Source organism: Hyperoodon ampullatus, assembly GCF_949752795.1.
Source record: "Hyperoodon ampullatus genome assembly, chromosome: 2".
In the NCBI taxonomy this organism is placed as follows: Eukaryota; Metazoa; Chordata; class Mammalia; order Artiodactyla; family Ziphiidae; genus Hyperoodon; species Hyperoodon ampullatus.
The window spans coordinates 37,116,184-37,129,702 of NC_136915.1; the positions used below are offsets into that span (position 1 = coordinate 37,116,184).

The 13,519-nt window shown below is 58.8% G+C and overlaps 2 protein-coding genes across 2 annotated transcripts; both read left to right on the forward strand.

Annotated features, from left to right (window-relative positions):
* Positions 1-554: 554 nt before the first annotated feature.
* Positions 555-8,759, forward strand: B4GALT2 (beta-1,4-galactosyltransferase 2). Its single transcript, XM_079696442.1, has 6 exons — positions 555-873; positions 1,077-1,312; positions 4,642-4,832; positions 4,975-5,097; positions 5,216-5,320; positions 7,890-8,759. The coding sequence occupies exons 1-6, from the start codon at positions 570-572 to the stop codon at positions 8,038-8,040; spliced, it is 1,110 nt and encodes a 369-aa protein (XP_079552568.1). The 5' UTR covers positions 555-569; the 3' UTR covers positions 8,041-8,759.
* Positions 8,760-9,646: 887 nt separating this feature from the next.
* On the forward strand, positions 9,647-13,160 carry CCDC24 (coiled-coil domain containing 24; the record flags this gene model as incomplete). The annotated part of the gene is made up of 8 exons (XM_079698250.1): positions 9,647-9,772; positions 9,998-10,173; positions 10,315-10,431; positions 11,121-11,198; positions 11,792-11,846; positions 12,336-12,405; positions 12,517-12,595; positions 12,679-13,160. The coding sequence occupies 8 exons, from the start codon at positions 9,647-9,649 to the stop codon at positions 12,914-12,916; spliced, it is 939 nt and encodes a 312-aa protein (XP_079554376.1). The 3' UTR covers positions 12,917-13,160.
* Positions 13,161-13,519: the final 359 nt, after the last annotated feature.

Genomic DNA, 13,519 nt, shown 5'->3' on the forward strand with positions numbered 1-13,519 from the left:
AATGAAGTCTTGAGTACAAAGCGCTCTTGCATGGTAAGTACTCAGTAAATGGTCTCTCTCCCCCAGACCAGGAGTCCTGGGTTGAGGATGCTGGCCTGTGGGGCGTTTGTTCTCTGGGGTACAGAGAACACATGTGGGTCTATACGTAAACGTGTTTCCTTGTTCAGGTATGAGCCGGCGTGAACTAGAGGTCACATGCCCACGTTCTTGGGAATCCATAGGGTGTGTGTGAAGTCGGGCAATTAGGGCACATACCTGAGTGTGAGGGTGGGTGAGGCTGCGCTTGTGAGTGTCAATGAGGATGAGGAAGGAAGGCATTGTGTGAAGATGTAGGAGTAGTGAGTTGCCAGGGACTGTTTGTGTGTATTTGATGGTAGAATGTAAGTCGAAGGGTGTGCGAGCAGGTAAGTGTGAGGATGCGGGTCTAAGAATGTGAGCGGTGCGCAGGAGGTGGGTGGGTGGCCTAGCCCCTCCGGCCCTGACCTCCTGGGTCTGTTTCTCTCCTACCCCTGCTCAGGCCAGCAGCCGGATGCCCGGGCCCATTGGGCGGGCCGGTGGCCGCCTGCGGGATGAGCAGACTGCTCGGGGGGACGCTGGAGCGCGTCTGCAAGGCCGTGCTCCTACTCTGCCTGCTGCACTTTCTCGTGGCTGTCATCCTCTACTTTGACGTCTACGCCCAGCACTTGGCCTTCTTCAGCCGCTTCAGTGCACGAGGCCCCGCCCGTGCCCTCCACCCAGCCGCCAGCAGCAGCACCAACTGCTCTCGGCCCAACGCCACTGCCCCCAGCTCCGGGCTCCCCGAGGCTCCCAGCGCCCGGCCAGGCCCCACGGCTCCTGTCCTGCCACCCTGTCCTGACTCGCCGCCTGGTCTTGGTGAGCCTGCAGGGTGGGGCTTGCCTCTAGGGGTGGGCAGGGGACTGGGGGAGTGGAGTCTTGACCCACGGGGGTGCCAAGGGTCTGGGTGTGTTGTCAGAGGGCTGTTCCTGGGGTTCCCTTGCCCACCCCAGGCGGAGGGAGAGGGCTGGTGTCCCTGGGTTCTGATGAAGGCCTGATTCCTGCCACCGTCCTGCCTGCAGTGGGCCGACTGCTGATTGAGTTCACCTCACCCATGCCCCTGGAGCGGGTGCAGAGGGAAAACCCAGGCGTGCTCCTGGGCGGCCGCTATACACCGCCCGACTGCACGCCAGCCCAGACGGTGGCGGTCATCATCCCCTTCCGACACCGGGAGCACCACCTACGCTACTGGCTCCACTATCTGCACCCCATCCTCAGGCGACAGCGGCTGCGCTATGGCATCTATGTCATCAACCAGGTGTGCTGCCTGCGGCCCCCAGGCTGGCCACCGGCCACCAGGGAACCTATGAGCACCCGTGGGTGAGGGGCCCACATGCCTGCTGGTGCAGCCACGGGGTTGGGGGCATTCGTGGCTGCTTGTCTGCCAGTGGTTGTGCGGACACGTGTACGTATGTGTGGAGGCACGTGTATGTCATCGCGTGTGTAGGCAGGTTTGTATGTGCATTCAGGGGAGTGCACGTGTGTTAATGGTGGTGTGCACACTGCCAGGTGTGTGCACGGCCTCGATAGGGGGTGAGCGCCATTGTCTACCCGTGGTAGGCCCCATCCACGGGGGTGGCGGCTTAGGGTATGCTGGTTATGAGATATGGAGGGCCCCGAGCAGAGGGAGAGTTAGACCTGAAAGAGTGATCAAGTCTGCCTTAGGGCCAAGTGCTGAGCACAGCTGAGATCCAGGAATTCAGCTCAGGCTCTGAGCCCTGCCATGGGCCCGGCTGAGGCTGGCTGCCGGAACCTGGAGAGGATCTGATACAGGCCCTCCTCCCCACAGAGAATTCCCAGACTTGAACTTGGATCCCTTTAGACTCCAGGACAGTGGTGTGTGACTGGAGTTGGAGCAGGGGGCAGTGGGACCACCAAAGGGCCTGGTCCAGCCCTGGGGTGGGAAAGCGACGATTGAGATGGGTCTTGAGGGATGAACAGGCATCAGCCGGCGGAGGGACTGGAGGAGGCAAGCATTTTATGTAGAGAGACCTGGAGGCCCCAGGCCCCAACGAGAGAACTGGTCTCATGTGTTCGGGAACTGTCTGCTGAGGGATGGGGTCCAACATGTAGGGTGGGTAGCAGGGATGAGGTTGGAAGAGCTAGTGGAGACCAAATCCAGAAGGGTCTTAGGAGGCATCTTAAACAGTTGGATTCTAGCCTGAAAGTGATGGGGCACCATTGTGAGGCTTTAATGAGGGAGTAATGTGTATGTGTGCTTATTAAAAAGATTGCTCTGATTGCTTGTGGACAGTGGGGTGGAAGGGGAGCCTGGAGGCAGGGGGCCCGGTTGGGAAGAGGCTGCGATGTTCAGGAAGGAGGTGGTGAATGCGCATACGAGTCGGGCAGGAGTCGTGTGGGTGAGGGGAGAGATGTGACCCAAGTAGCAGAGAGTAAGGAAAGGGAGATGCCGGGACATCTTGAGGGTTTCTGTCTCGACTGTTGGCAGTGTGGATGCCTGCGCCTCTGAATGAGATGGGAACATAGGATCTAGGCCAGGTCTGGGGGAGAGTGCGACTCTGAATTCTTTTTTGCATGTGATGAATTTAAGTGCCTGGGGGAAGTATAAGAGGAATGTTCAGCAGGCAGTTGGACAAATGAATCGACCTAGGAGTGAGGTCTGAGGTGGAGAGGGATCTGTGAGCCACCAGTACGCAGATGATGGTCCCTAAAACCAGCAATGTCAGCCTGCCCAGGGGGCCTGGGAGCTGAGAGGAGAAAGCCAGAACATAAGGGAATGGGTGGAGAAAGAGAGAACACAGAGGCCACGCGGGTTGGCCAGAAAGGTTTGAGGAGACCCAGGAGAGCTTGGTGTCCCAGGAGCCCAGGAATAAGCGTCAAGAAGGGAGCGTGGGGCTTCCCTGGTGGCGCAGTGGTTGAGAGTCCACCTGCCGATGCAGGGGACACGGGTTCGTGCCCCGGTCCGGGAAGATCCCACATGCCGCGGAGCGGCTGGGCCCGTGAGCCATGGCCGCTGAGCCTGCGCGTCCAAAGCCTGTCCTCCGCAACGGGAGAGGCCACAGCAGTGAGAGGCCTGCGTACCGCAAAAAAAAAAAAAAAAAAAAAGAAGGGAGCGTGGCAGCTGCATGAGTGCTGCTTGCTGGGGGAGTAAGGAAGGATGTAGACCAAGAAGCGTCCAGTGGATTTAGCAACAAGGTGGGCCCAGCGAGAGCCATTTCAGGGGCCTGGTGGGGGCGGAAGCAGATTGCAGTGGGTTGCAGAAGGAATCAGATTTGACAAAATGCAAGTAGCCAATTGGAGACAACTCTCGATCAAAAAAAAACCCCTCTGCTGAGAAGGGAAGGCAAAGGTAGGGTGGTGGCTAGAGGGAGGGCTTTCTTTGGATGGGAGAGAAATGAGCATGTTTATGAGCCCTGTGGGAGAAACCTAGGGCTCTGGGGTGGTGAGAGAGGTTAGGAAGGAGTGCCAGTGAACCAGGAGAAAATGGACAGTTGCTCCAAGGGCTGGTGGGAAGGTTCAGGGCAAGGAGAAAAGAGAGCAGGTGGGGCTGGGCCGTTCCGGGTCCAGGGGAGCAGCTCCCACCCCCTCGGGCCCAGGCTGGCTGGTGAAGAGGAGGGGCTGCTCCTCCTCTCCTTCCAGAAGGTCCCACTTGAAGACCAGGAGCCTCTCTGGCTCCAGCCTGGAGAGCATGGGTTGGATCAGGGGGCTCAGGGGCCAGCCACCTCCTTCCATGGAACCCTCCTTGCTCTGGCCAGAATTTGGAGCTTGGGGCTACATGGCCAGGAGCCTGGCCTCAAGGAGACCTCGTCCCGCAGCCCATTTCTTGGGGGATCCCAGGCTTACTGTGCTTATCATTTTGTTGGGGAGACAAGTGAATTGAGCCTGGTCCCGTCCTGGTCCCAGAGGCTGCCCAGGGAGTTGGATGTGGATCTGTATGAACCAGAGGGGACAGGTGGCTGAGGCTCAGTGGCTCAGTCCTCGTGGTCTCTGCATCTTAGATGCTGGTCATTTGGGGGCATGTTTTGTTCATCTCACTCTGTGACGTGCTCAGTAGGGAAACTGTGTGTTCAGGGCCAGTCATCTCTAGGATCCACACCAGCAGAGAGAAGATGCCTGGCACCAACGACAGGGCCACGTGGCATGTTTGAAGGAATGAATGAAAGGAGAGCTCTAAATTGTGACAGTTGGAATGGACCCTGGCATAAGTGAAGCGCACGGGAGGAAATGAGTAATTATACTGGGGCGGGGAGGTTTGGTGACGAGGCCTTTCCAGGCATGAGTTTGATAAGCAGAGAAGGAGAGCATTCCAGGCAGAGGGAACTGCTAACACCGAGGCCTGGAGGCAAGAAAGAGTCTGGCATGTTCTGGGGTCATGGAGGAATGTAGTACAGCTGGGCCTCAGCACCTGAGGGCAGTGGCCAGAGAGAAGGTGGAGTCAATTCCTGAAAGGCCTTGCAAGGCCAGGTCCAGGGTAAAGAGCTGGCCTTGATCCCTACAGTCTGGGGGCCCCGGTGGGGGCAGGTGAGGTAGTACTAGGCCCACAGGGACCGCTCTGGACGGTGGTAAAGTGGCAGGTGTCTCCAAGTCTCAGGCCCAGAGCTGACCTGTCCCCTCCACCAACCCCAGCACGGTGAGGACACCTTCAACCGGGCCAAGCTGCTCAATGTGGGTTTCCTAGAGGCACTGAAGGAGGACGCCACCTACAACTGCTTCATCTTCAGTGACGTGGACCTGGTGCCCATGGATGACCGCAACCTGTACCGCTGTGGCGACCAGCCTCGCCACTTCGCCATTGCCATGGACAAGTTCGGCTTTCGGTGAGGGCTCCCTTCCCAGGTGGACCCAGGCCTCCCCACCCCACCCAGGCCATCGCTCCCAGCCCCAGTGGCCCCCTTGCTGCCCGGCCTCCATCTGGAATCCCCTGGGGCCCCTCACTGATGCCTGCCCTCCGTGCCCTAGGCTGCCCTATGCTGGCTACTTTGGAGGTGTGTCGGGCCTCAATAAATCCCAGTTCCTGAGAATCAATGGCTTCCCCAACGAGTACTGGGGTTGGGGTGGTGAGGATGACGACATCTTCAACCGGTGAGTGGGGACAGGGTGGGGAGTAGACCGGGTGCTTGAGGTGGGGGGGTTGTGCAGACCGGGCGGGGCTCTTCGCCCTTCCTGGCGCCTGCTCCAGCCCGGCTGTCCCCGTCCCCAGGATCTCCCTGGCTGGGATGAAGATCTCGCGCCCAGACATCCGCATAGGCCGCTACCGCATGATCAAGCACGACCGGGACAAGCATAATGAGCCCAACCCTCAAAGGTGACCCTCGACCCCAACCGCCCCGGCCCCTTGCTCCGTAGAGGTGACGTCCCAGTGCCACTGATCCCCAGAGGTGATCCCAGGGTCCCCGACCCTTGACTTCTAGAGATGACTCCCACCACCCCGATCCCTGTTCCCCAGTCCCCAGCTCAGCCTCTCCCCATCTGGCTCTCACCCCTGGCCTGATTTCTAGAAGTGATTGAAGTTTAAAGGCAGGGCTCAGATCGTCACTGAGTAGCTTGCATTCCTCTCGGTGCCCTCACAGACCTCACTTGTGCCAGAACAGATAGGACGAGAGATAGTGGGCCCAGGGCACAGCTCCAGGGCCTGCGGACCCAACAGAGGTGGCCCGAGCAATGTGGGGTGGTAATGGAAATCATTGCTGAGCCCTCTGAGGTTGGAGTAGGTGGCTGGTCTCTGAGGAGGAAGCAACATTGGTGTCTGATGCTGGGTGGGAGAAGTGCCTGAGGGCATGTGAAATGTAGGGACAGGGGGCAGAGGGTGCAGAGCAGTCAGACCCAGCCCCGGCTGGATAGCCCACGTGAAGTTCATTCTAGGCAGGGAGGCCGGCAGAGGCAACACAGGGTGATCAGGGCAAGGTGCTGTCCTGGCAGAAGAGGGAGTGATGGTGGGAGGCTTCCTGGAGGAGGTGATGGCAAACTGGAGTTTGAAAAGAGTTATTCATTCTACAAATATGTGTCACACACCTACCCTAGGCACAGTGCTATATTCACCAGGCTGATGGAGGAGGCCAGTCTGGATAAAAGGAATAGTATGTGTAGGAGTCTGGAATGTGAACGTCCATTGTATATGCTGAGAGTCTGAAACTCTTCAGTCTGAAGGCTGGGACTGACAGGAGAGGGGGTCTCTGCTGATCCCAGTTTGGGAGTTTCACTTTTGTCCCAGAGGCGTTGGCGAGTCATGGGTTTTCAGCGGGGGAGGGGCAGGGCCAGATTTGGGTTTGGAAGGATCACCCTTTGAGTTTGAAGAAGGTGAAGGGCTGGCAGAGCTGCCAGGTGGAGCAGGAGGAGGAAGCAGACTAGGCCCAAAGGAATTGACGGAGCCCTGGGCGCATGTGGTGTGACGCTGCCGTGCCCACACGGGACCAGTAGGGATGTCCTCCTCTGAAGCCAGTGTGTCAGAGTGGGGAGGAAGGCGGCAGCACTGATGGAGGGTTGATCTTTGGCAGAAGCATGATGCACCAGGCGTCCAGGGAGCTGATGAAAAAGCAGTTCAGATAAAAACCATGGTGAGCAGGGAAAGGACGAGAGGCTGGGAGAAGAGGTGCTTCAGGGCATCTGAGGGAGAGCGCTCAGTGTTGGGATGGCTCTGGAGAGCGATCTGAACTGAGCTCAGAAGGACTGGGAGGATCAAAACAGTTGGGATGAGGGTGGGTGGAGCTCTGGAAGCACATGCCCGGGGCCATGGTCCTGTTTCAGGAATAGCGTGTCTAGGTGCCATCCTCAGTTGTGATGTCTGCCTTAGGTGGGGGAGTGGCATGATAGCAAGATGTTTCTGGCTTAAGGAACTCTGTGAATGCTGGTTTCATCTACCTAGTTGCTTTTGCCTCAGATCTAGGAGTTATGGATTCTTTCCCTCACCCTACATGTCCGGACCATCAGCCGGTCACATCAGTGCAACCCCCCAAACATCTGAGCTGGTCCACTTTTCCCTTTACCTCTGCCCTAGTGAGGCCTCCGTCCTCTTGCCCGGCTGGTTTTCTGTCTTTCCTCTTCTGTAGTTCATGTTCCCTCGCCCTCCCTCCCCGAAACTGGGCAAAAAATCCCTCAGTGTCTTCTCACCCACAGAATAAAAAACTGCTTCCTCTGACTTAACAGAGGCTGCCCATACATGCTCTAACCTCCCAGCTAATCCTACTCTGGCTTTTCCCCTTGGCCCATTAAGCTCGAGCCACTCAGCTGCGCAAATTCTCATTTCCAGTGTAGGGTCAGCATGTGCTGTTACCTCTGCCTGGAATGCTCTTCCTCTGCTGTCAGCTTGATGGCCCGCACGCACCCCTTCCACAGCAGTCATCCTGGTCTCCTTCTCCTGTCTCCCTTAGCGTGCTGATGTCTTCCTTGTCTGTTACTTGTCTCCCTTAGTGGAATAGACTTGCCACGAGAGGAAGGACCTTGCTGTCCTGTTCATGGCTGTGACTCTGGTGCTTAGAGCGCGCCTGGCACACGGGGACTGCTCAATAAATAGATGGTGAAAGAGTGACTAAAGGATGAGGAACAGAGAAGATGGCACAGAGATGATGGGTGTGAGGAGTAAAGATGATGCATACAATGCAGGACACGTTGCATTTGAGGTACCTGTGGGGTGCCCTGTGTCTAGGTCTGAGATGAGAGAAAGATTTGTGAGGGTGTTGTGATTCTGGACTCAAGGGGGTGAGATCTCTTTTTTGAGGGTAGCTGCAAGAGCCAAAGAGCTCCAGGCAGGTGGAGGGGGCGACGAAGAGAACCGAGTCACCCCAGGAAGAAGCCAGGATGGCGTGCCCCTTGGCCCCAGTGATCTCTGTTGGGTTTGCTGGTGAGCCCTGATCTGGACCCACTTCCATCCTATCTAGGTTTACCAAGATTCAAAACACGAAGCTGACCATGAAGCGGGACGGCATCGGGTCAGTGCGGTACCAGGTCTTGGAAGTGTCTCGGCAACCGCTGTTCACTAATATCACCGTGGACATTGGGCGGCCCCCATCATGGCCCCCTCGGGGCTGACACCAATGGACAAAGGCTACCAGTGCCAAGGATTGCCTGCTAGAGGACTGACCTACAGCCTGGCTGGTGGCTGCTCTGTGACAGATCCCCCAGGACAGAGACTGTGGGCTCTGTTTTCTGAGGGTCTTCAGTAGGCCCCCCAGCTGCACCTGGAAGTTTCAGAACCTACTTCGGGGAGCTTCTGTCCTGGGCAGGCCCCTCAAGTGTGGCCCTCTCTGGGGTCAACCCTTCTTCCTGCTCCTCCCTCCCCAGTTCAGCCCCCCTCAATGTCAGGGTTGGGCCAGCCCCTTGCACTGCCTCGCCGAGTGGCCTGGGCCAGGTCACTCCACCTCTCTGTGCCTCAGTTTCCCCCCCTTGAGTCCCCTAGGGCCTGGAAGAGTGGGAGGTATGACTAGGGGGCAATGTCGCTTCCAGGGGGAATTCTCAGACCTGGGGATCCCCCATGCTCCCAGGGGAGGGGAAACCTTTTTCACTCAACATTGTAGGGGGCAAACTCTGGTACGCCCTGCTGAGGAGCAGCGCCAGGAGGGGACCAGAGGGGGTGCTGTGTCGATGCCTGGGATCTTGGGGTTGGGCTTTGCATGGGGGCGGATGGGGCTCGGATCATTTGGGTTCTTGCCCCGCCCCCCTCAGAGAGAAGGCAGTAGCCCCAGGGCCGGCTCGTGTTTGTACATTGCACAGAAACTTGTGTGGGTGCTTTAGTAAAAAACGTGAATGGAGGAGCCCCTTTGTCTGTTCGGGGATGGGGATCTGGATCCCTAAACCCAGACCCGGAGTGTGTTATGGGAGGGCCAGGGGGAACCAGGACAGCCTATCGGTCTGGCCCAGGCTGTCCTGGTTCCCCAGGCCCCTCGAAACGCAGTGGTTCGCTAGACTTCCGCCGGCTGGAAGGAGAAATGTTTACCCTGCCGCTGCCTCCCGGCCAGAAGAGACAAAGAAGTAATAAACCCATTGGGCTCAGATTTCTCGGTTCTTTCACCTGCCCTGAAGCCGAAAGGTGCTTGGAATCAGGGCGGTGTTTACCCTGCCGCTGCCTCCCGGCCAGAAGAGACAAAGAAGTAAGAAACCCATTGGGCTCAGATTTCTCAGTTCTTTCACCTGCCCTGAAGCCGAAAGGTGCTTGGAATCAGGGCGGTGTGGATGGCTCGCACTCCAAAACCACCTACCACGACTGTGGGTTGGGCTTCACGAGCCGGCACCGCCCTGGAATGGGCGGGGGCGGGGCCGTCTGGGGGCGGGGCTTTGGGTAGCAGGCCCCGTTTCCCGGGTGACGGTCGCGCGGAAGAGGCGGGGCTAGGGCCCCAGTCCCGCGGCCTGGCTCCTGGGTTCCCGGCCACGGAGAGTCGGCCAGTAGAAGAGACGGCGCCAGAGATCGGCGGCTCTGGACCGGGCAACTCTAGTCGTGGGGACGGGCAGCAGAACGGGGTGGGGCTGGGGAGAGGCTGGCCCGAGCGACAGGCTTGGGGCGCGGCATGTGAGACCAGGAAAGGGCGGGGCGTGCGTGGGCGTGCCCCGGCCCTGGGAGACCCGCGGTCTCCCAGTAACCCAGCTCTCCGACCTGCTGTCTGACAGTACGCGCGTTGTGGGGTGGCGGTGCGGGCAGGCCATGCCTGGGGACTCTCCGCCGCTGTGGGAGCTGGTGGAAGAGCACGTTCCGCTTCCGGAGCGGCCCGAAGTGAAGAGGATTCTAGGGGAGACGACGGTGGACCTGAGCCTGGAGCTGCGGGCAGAGGTGGGGCGTGGGAATGTGGGCCCCACTCCAGGCCTATCCCACGACTTGGGTGATTTCCTCACCTCCTCCGGGTCCCTGGCTCTGCCCGGTAAATTTCGAGCTCTTGTCGGATCTCACTGTCCGCCCAGCCCTCTCCAGTTTAACTCTGCCCTGCCCCTCACTCCCCTAGCTCCCCTTCCTCCTCTTCTCCCCCGCAGTCGCAAGGGGTCCTAGCTCTCCTTGCAGGTGGTGATGCTACGATCACTGCTCCGAGAGGCTCGATCCTTCCAAGCCCCTGGTTCGCGCCCCACCTCTGACCTTTCCTCCCTTCTGGCACCACCGCCCCTCGTAAGAGACCTCGTGCGCCAGGAACTGCGGCAGCTGCTCCAAGATCTCCGCCGGAAGGCCATCTGTGAGGGCAGGTTGGAGCCTCAGACCTGGGGCTGGGCCCTGTCTCCAGAACTCAGATGGGCTAACCCTGAAACTGACAAGGGGCCAGGGTCGCCTTTCCTGTGGTTCCCTGGAAGGAGCCCCTGAGTGTCCCCCGTGTGCAACTTCTGCAGGGACCAGACCCAGGCTTGGGTCCAGTATAGCCCCGGGGTCCTGCGCTTTGCCTTGGAGGAGCCCAGGCGTGATTTGCCGGAGCAGGAGATATTCCGCCTGAGAGCTGGTGAGCCCAGGTATAGTGGTAAGAAAAGAGGGGTCTGTTCCTGCTTGGCAGAGGCCCCAGCCAACTGGCAGGTCCCACCTGCCGGCATGGAGGAGCTCCTGGTCTGGGACTGGATACTTCTACAGCCACTTGTTTTAGGGATCAGCACATGAGGGCTGCAGGCCCAGGAGACATGAACCAAGCCTGGAAGCTTGGTTTGATCTGGGTCTTAGAGCATGAGGAACAGACTTCCAGACAGATAAAAAGAGAAGAGCTTTGCAGGAAGAGGGAGCACTACACGCAGACATGGGTGGAAGGAAAGGCTTCATCCAGTTGTCAGTTGTTCCTCTGGCCTGGAGAACAGGTGCAAGGGCTGAGCTAGAGAGGGCTGGGGACTGCACGAGATAAATGAGCAGCAGCGTGTTCATCACTGAATGGCAGCAACTTATTTGTCACACATCCTTAGGAAGTGGGTGATGTCCCCATTTTGCGGATGAGGAAACTAAAGCTCAGAAAGGATGATTGATTTGTCCAAGCTCACACACAGTGAAGGGTGGCAGAGCCCATTTGCAAACCCAGGCTCCAGAACTCCTCCTCTTAGTACCATCTTATGTTGCCTTTGTGAGAAAACACACAAAATTGTCTAGGAGAAATGGCATTTGTGTCCTGAAGGCCTGGGGTGAAGCAACATGGGAGAGTGATACTGACTTCATCTGCCAGCAGCTGTCACAGGGACCTCAACGTCATCAAGGACCAACTGAACGTGTCCCACATTGACCAGGTTGCCGGATACCTGCGGTGAGGCCCCTGAGTGTGTGCAGTGGGGGTTGAGACAGGGAGGGTGGGACGGGGGATGGATCCTAACATACTGGGACTATGAGGAAGGAGGAGGGAGGCAGCATACCTGATGGGGAGACCCAGGACAGTAGGGCTGAGAGGTGGAAGGGGCAGGTTGCTGGTGAGGTTGCTGCCAGGAAGTAGCCAAGTAGGGATGCCAGCAGGGGCCGTGGCCTGAGGACTTTTATGCTGGGGTGTGGGAGAGAGATGGACCACAGAAGAGTCTTTTAAACAGGGGAAGGGCTGTGATCTGGGGGAGAATGGAGGCAGGAGGACTTGCAGGCCCAATACTGTCGTGAAGAAGAGGGAATGGGGCCCCCCAGCATGTGCGCTGGGAGGCGGGCAAGGAGAGGACACGTCCTGCCCAGGAAGAGGCTGGCGGGGCTGCAAGGCCATGCTGGGATTGCACTTGGGCAGCAGAGGGAGAGGTGGGCTGAGAAAGGAGGGCCTAGAGGGAACTCCTGGTAAGGCTGGAGGCTGGGTCTGTGTGGTGGGCTCTGCTGTGACACGGGCCTGCAGCACTGCTGCCGGTGCCACACTCCCCCATGTCCCAGGGCCCTCCTGGAGGAGGAGTGTCGCAAGTTGAAGAGGGAGATTGCCATCCTGCAGGTGAGCGGCAGCCCTGGGCCTCCCCACCCCCAGAGCCTTTCTGCTGAGCCTAGACACACCCGTCTCTCTCACCTGGTGTGTGAGATCCACATACATGTGTGTCTGTGTGTGTATGTGTGTGCAAAGATTGTGTGAGTCCTCTGTCCATTTCTCCTGTATGCACACTTCCCATATGTGTGAATCCAGATTCTGGTTGAGTTCCTAAGTCCAAGGTCAGCACTTTTAGATTAACCTGCTGGATTTGCCCCTGGTCTTTTGCCTCCTTCTCTTCCCCATGTCTGGGTTCGGGCCTGCCACTACCTTGCCAAGCTCAGCTTTTCAGGGAGGCTGCTGTTCCTCTCAGGAGTGTCCTCAGGTGGCTGGGATGAGGAGGCTGCATGGGGTGGTTCCTGGGCCCCACCATGGGTATCTTGGCCTCAGCATCCTGCCCCGTCCCACCCCACCCCGCCCCTGCCATAAGGCTGGGCACTGAGCCAGCTCTCCCTGCAGCACTGCCTGGAAGAGGAGTATACAGGGGCCCCTTGGCCCTCTGAGGCAACCCTAGAGCCCACCCTGGCAGGTGAGGACCCTGAGCAGGCCCCAGAGCACCCAGCCTCCTGTCCCTGTCCCGCTCTTGTACACAAACCCTGGAATTGCTGAGCACTGTGTCTCAGCTAGACCTCTCCTCCAGAGCTAAAGGAACAGATGGCAGCCATGGAACGGGAGCTGCGGGCACCTCTGAGGCCTTCCTGTGTCTCCCCCGGTCACAGGTAAACCAGAGCAGGTGGACAGCTGGACGGGGTGGGCTAAGCGTCAGGCCATGGCCCCCTCACAGCTACTCCCTCCTGTTCAGGCTGCGGCCCTTGGAGTCCTCCAGCCAGGGCCTCGGACCACTGCCTTGCCTCCGTGGGGCTGCTGGAGTTTGGGCCAGGCCTCTCCAGTGCCACCTGCCCTCTCCTCCTCTGGAGCGCTGCCCCAAACCTCAAGGCCTGGCCGCCACCTGCCGCTGGGGACGGAAGCTTCAGTGCAGCCCCAGAAAAAGGCCAGCTTCCACTCCGATGTCCAGTGTGGCGCCCCAGGCCCCAACCTGAAGGGCTGGTCAGGAAGGAGACTTCCGCTTCTGCTGGAACTCGCCCTGTCTGCTGCTGACACCTCTCAGCTGCCATGGCCCAGCCCACTTCAGATCTAGTCTTGGATGAGCCCTCACCAGGATTCCAAGGCTGTCAGTCTCTCTGGCCCTCACCCTGCCCCCTCGCCTGGTCCTTGGTGTCTGGTCCTGACCATCACAGCCTCTGGCCTTTCTCTTCCCAGGCATCCCTCAAAGGCCTGGCAGGAAGAGGTCACATCCCAGCCCTGACTCTCGTCCCCATGGGGGACCCAGACAAAGCACAGCAGCAGCTCAGAGACAGGAATAGAAATTTCATTAAAATCTATGGACTTTAAAATCCTAGTGGTGCACGGATGGGCAGGGGCGGGCAGCGCACCGTTATTGCTACAGAGGATTAGAGGCGGCTCTTCCGGGGTTGTCACTGCACAGAGGGGCACAGAGGACGGACAAACGGATACTGCAGGGCTTGGGGGAAGGAGCTCTGGCTCCAGAGAGGGGGTGGGGCACGCCGGCTGGGGCCATTTGGCACGTGAACAAGGGCAGCCCATTTTGGGAAGGCTGGGCCTTTAGCCTGGCAGAGGGAGGG